Raw genomic sequence first — 4,272 nt, 5'->3', positions numbered from 1 at the left:
GCAGAAGCACTGTGTTTGAGGACTGCTTTGTTTTGAAAGCCCCACATTTTCCAGCGCTGCCGAGATTTTCCACATCACGCGACACTTTCACACCAAGTCCCATTATCCCGTGTGTTGGTTAGAGGTGTAGTACTACAGTGTGGTGGTGTCAGATGTCATGGTAGGAACCACTCATATCAGACACTACAGACAACTGAACAACATGACAGTACCTTCACAGCCCTCTGGTAAGTAAGGAAGATCCAAAAGGACCTTCCCAACCTTTCACAGTAAACACAACTGGATAATCTAAAGCACCTGCTAGCAGGAGGTAAGTCCATGATACATCTTTGCAATCAGCCAGCTATTACTGTTATTAAAACAGTTATGTCAGCTCTTAGGTCTCCTATCATGTTTTGAGCATTTCTAAGGACCTTATCGCTTTGGCATTTAGCCACCAGTTGATCCAAACACCGTATTTCTTTCTCCTGTATCCTCAGCTGTTTCTAAGACGCCCAAGCCCTTCACAGGGGCTGAATTACCATTTCCTTCAAGAGCTGTCTGGTTCCTGTTCTTTCCTAGGAGCTGAGAGGAACTAGCAGTACAGAGACATCCTGCTCTTCCGCATGGCTTCGCTGATTAAGTATGCCGGGCTCAGTTCTGGCTCCTCGGTCATGATCGAAATGTTCTGCCACTCCCCCAGCTGGTTTGACTTTTTAATGGTGTCCACCACACAAAGGGCATACAGACAGTCGTCAAAAGTGGCAGCCATGGTAAGGGGCCGCCCGTCCCAGGTCCTCCTGTCATCCTGGTCCTCAAATGCCTGCCGGACAGCTTGGACCATCTTAATGGTGCCCCGGAGGTAGGGGGATGGGATGTCACTGAAAGCCTTCTCTGGAAGTAAGGAGTTGCTGACTGGCGTGGAGTCCTTCAGCAGCAGCTCCCGCTGAGGAGCGCTGTTGCTCTGTCCGTAGAGATCAGTGCCTATTACAATCAGCCGTCCTGCCGAACCCACCACAATAATGTCTTGTTTGAACTCCCCTGGGACGTTGAAGTTGAGCGTCACCGTGCAGCACACGCCACCTTCCAGGACCATCTGAAACGTACAGAAGTCATCACTGGTGATCTGCCGTATCCCCTTGATGTGGTCCGTCTGCTTCACGAAGGTCTTGAGCAACCCGTGCACTTTCACAGCCTTCTGGCTGGTGAGGAAGGTCAGGAGGTCGATGATGTAGGTGCCAACCGAATGCAAGCCCCCACCTCCCATCAGGTCATCACAGCTCCAGTTGTACTTCTTGCCTAGAAGGCTTCCGCTGTGAACTTGCACCTCGCACACCAGCAGCTCCCCTACGTAACCCTCCTGGATCAGCTGCTTCATCTTCACAAAAGCGGGCAGGAAGCGCAAAACATTCCCCATGATGCTCATGAGCTTCGGGTAATAATGAGCTGCGGTCATCATCCTGAAGGCATCCAGGGGTGTTGCCGTTCGGTCACAGATGACGTTTTTTCCAATGCCTGAAAAACAGTTTAACAAAAAATCATCAACAAAAATGTATCGATTGAGTAAGCTGAAAGCCTGAAGCCTGAGACAAGGAGAAGGATCCTTGAAAGAAGAAAACATTTCAATACCCTGTTAAAGGCACAGCGATCCCCTCTGGTACGTTTCCAAAACGCACCTAGGGGTTTCTTGAGGACCACAGTGAAAACACCACACACCCTTTTTATTTCCAAAATGCCTAAAAATAGCATGAAGGCGAGAGGCCGGACAGATAAGAGAGTAAGCTGAGATAAGGTGACTGCTACTCCGTATTTGCCACCTTCTGGCAGCAGGTACGAAAGCAGCCACCCCCAGTCAGCCAACACACAGACATCTCTTCTGTGACAGCCTGCCTGTGTGGGGGCCTTCCGAGAGCTGCACCTGAGCTTCAGATTCAAACTCCCGAAGCATGAGTAACACATCCACATGTACACAGTAACTTCAGGTAGGTACACCGAAAAGTCCGGGCTTGTCTTTGCCATGGGCTTGTCCCTCCACCTCTCCCATCCAGGCTGTTTAAGGGGCTCTGACTGGATTAAGGGAGTAGTACTGGGCTTTTTGCTTGATTTAAAACGTATCAGCTGCTTCTCACTCACAAAATGCCAGGCTATCCTGATAATGGCACTCATTTTTTTTAAAGCAGCTCTGCTGAAATGTCAACAACGCATCCACGGCGCCAAGGGAGAGCCACGATTGCTCTAAAACAGGTCAAACGTAGCTGTGACAAGCTGTTCCCTCACAGGGTTGCCCACATGGGCACACTGTCTGCTGAGCTTGTGCGACAGTCCTGTTGCATCCGACCGCCAACGTGCGCAGCTGATGAACACAGTGCAACCTGAGATGCCTAAGTAATGGGTTTTTTATTGATTTCTCCTTGTCAAATACTTCCATTCTGCACCCATGCACACATACAGTGATGGGAGTTTCTGGTTTTCTTTTTAGTTGCATACAAAGATTTTTCTCTGCTTGATGAGCAATACAACACCTTATGCCACTAAATATCATCTTTGTCTTGAGAGTCTTGGATCATAGCTGGGCCTGGTACGTAAAAGAGCTGAATTTGGATCCTGTCTGCTGGACAAACCTTGCTACATCACTTTGTGTTTAGATTCCTCTTCCCTTCAGATAGGTGAGAAATCCCTTTTTCTTTAAAGCGCTGCAGTGAGGATAAAATTTTACATGTTCTGGAGCTGTTTGGATGAAGTCCTATAAATACAGACAGATGGCAGGGATCTGTCTGAGCCCACTTAGATGAATATCTAACAGCCTGACTGAAAGAAGAAGGGGGTCACAGTCCAAACATTCAATAACCAGTTTATCCACACTGCCTCTTCTCAAATCCGCTGCTATTTGAGTAGCTGAAACTGGCGGGAAGGCTGTCACCACCGAAGTGGCAGTCACATCTAGTTAACAGCCAAGAAAGGAAAGATCTTCCTTCAACTTGCTCCTATTTACCTTCTACCTAATGAGGCAAGTAGAGATGTACTCATTTTCCTCTTATGTTAGGAATCCTCTGTTCAGTGGCCACGGTCTTCTAGCTTTTCTCTCTCACTTTTATAGACTGCTACTAGTGACAGCACTTCTTTTCCTGCTCCTGAACAGTCGTCTTCTGCCTCTGTTTGATACCGCAGAAAGCATTCATCCACCTGCCCTATATCCATCTAACTGGTAGCTCTGGCTGTGCCACTTGATACAGATCACTGATATAACAGTCCTCCCTGGGTCACCCAGACTCTCTGCAGAGAGACTGTAGTCCAGCAAATGAGTCATCCAGAGAAGGACAATCTGAGTCAAACAAAACTTGCCTACAGCCAAACCTTCCTGAAACAGTCATTTCGCCCCCACAGAACCCACATGTACTACGTCATCACCTGACCTGTTCACCACCGACACCACGAGCATCACCTTCTGCTCCAGTTCAGCCTGCATCCTTCTGCCTCGCAGGCGCATTTTATCTGGGGCCTGTGCAGGCGCTAATCACCCAAGATATGCAGCTCTACGCATGCGCTCGTGAGGGAAAGGATCTGCTTTCGTGAGGAACTGCAGCCCAGGGACAATCTTTGTGCTGTGTGTTCAGCTGGGGTCAGTCCTTCGCGGTGTGGGGCAGGGAACACTCAGTCTGAGTTCCAAATGATAATGATGAGCATGAGAGAGAAGCCTGTGGGGTCTCACATCCCGTATGTTCAAGAGAAATTGCCACTAGGATCAGTGTAAGTCAGGCAACATTTGCAGAGAAAAGGGGAACACCCTAAATATTTGTACAGAGGTAGAAAAAAGGTGGAGCCTCGTATTTGCTCCTGCCACCATTTCAACCTTTCTGGACCTTTTCTCAACCCGTTTAAAGGTTAAAAACTTCAAATTACAGCAAATGCAAAATGCAAATGTCTCAAGAGCCTTGCTGTCTCTGTGTGTATGCTGATAATACGCGCTGTGCTCTCATCCCTGTCAGGGATTTAAACAGATTTCTGCTCGGTGCCCAGAAAGCTTTTATACTCTACGAAAGCTCGTGCAGGTTCTTTCAGCCTGACACTGCCAGCACTTGGGTCTGTGCACAGCACAGATCTTTGTCTTCTCCGTGGCTGCAAATCTGCAAGCAGCCACATTAGCTTTCTTGAAGCAGGGAGAGGACATGAAAGATTTGTTTAATTTAATTTAGAGAAATACCCTGGTGTGTTTATGCAACTAGCATAAGAAACAGGCGGATCAAAACACCACCGTTTTCTGCTCTCCTCCCTCCGCTCCCTTCTCAAACGGAG

At 48.2% G+C, this 4,272-nt stretch overlaps 1 protein-coding gene across 1 annotated transcript; it reads right to left on the bottom strand.

Annotated features, from left to right (window-relative positions):
- Positions 1–226: 226 nt before the first annotated feature.
- On the bottom strand, positions 227–1,495 carry LOC104497693 (glucose-fructose oxidoreductase domain-containing protein 1). The gene has a single exon (XM_010140974.1). It carries the CDS (start codon positions 1,436–1,438, stop codon positions 575–577), a length of 864 nt encoding a protein of 287 aa, XP_010139276.1. The 5' UTR covers positions 1,439–1,495; the 3' UTR covers positions 227–574.
- Positions 1,496–4,272: the final 2,777 nt, after the last annotated feature.

This window comes from Buceros rhinoceros, unplaced genomic scaffold, assembly GCF_000710305.1.
Source record: "Buceros rhinoceros silvestris isolate BGI_N320 unplaced genomic scaffold, ASM71030v1 scaffold6048, whole genome shotgun sequence".
NCBI lineage: Eukaryota > Metazoa > Chordata > Aves > Bucerotiformes > Bucerotidae > Buceros > Buceros rhinoceros.
The sequence above is the reverse complement of the archived record's forward strand: the minus strand, read 5'-3'. Positions and strand labels throughout refer to the sequence as shown.

What these genes read in the sequence shown, in the direction of transcription:
- LOC104497693 (XM_010140974.1), bottom strand. Translation starts at nt 1,438, where the DNA reads ATGATGACCGCAGCTCATTATTACCCGAAGCTCATGAGCATCATGGGG.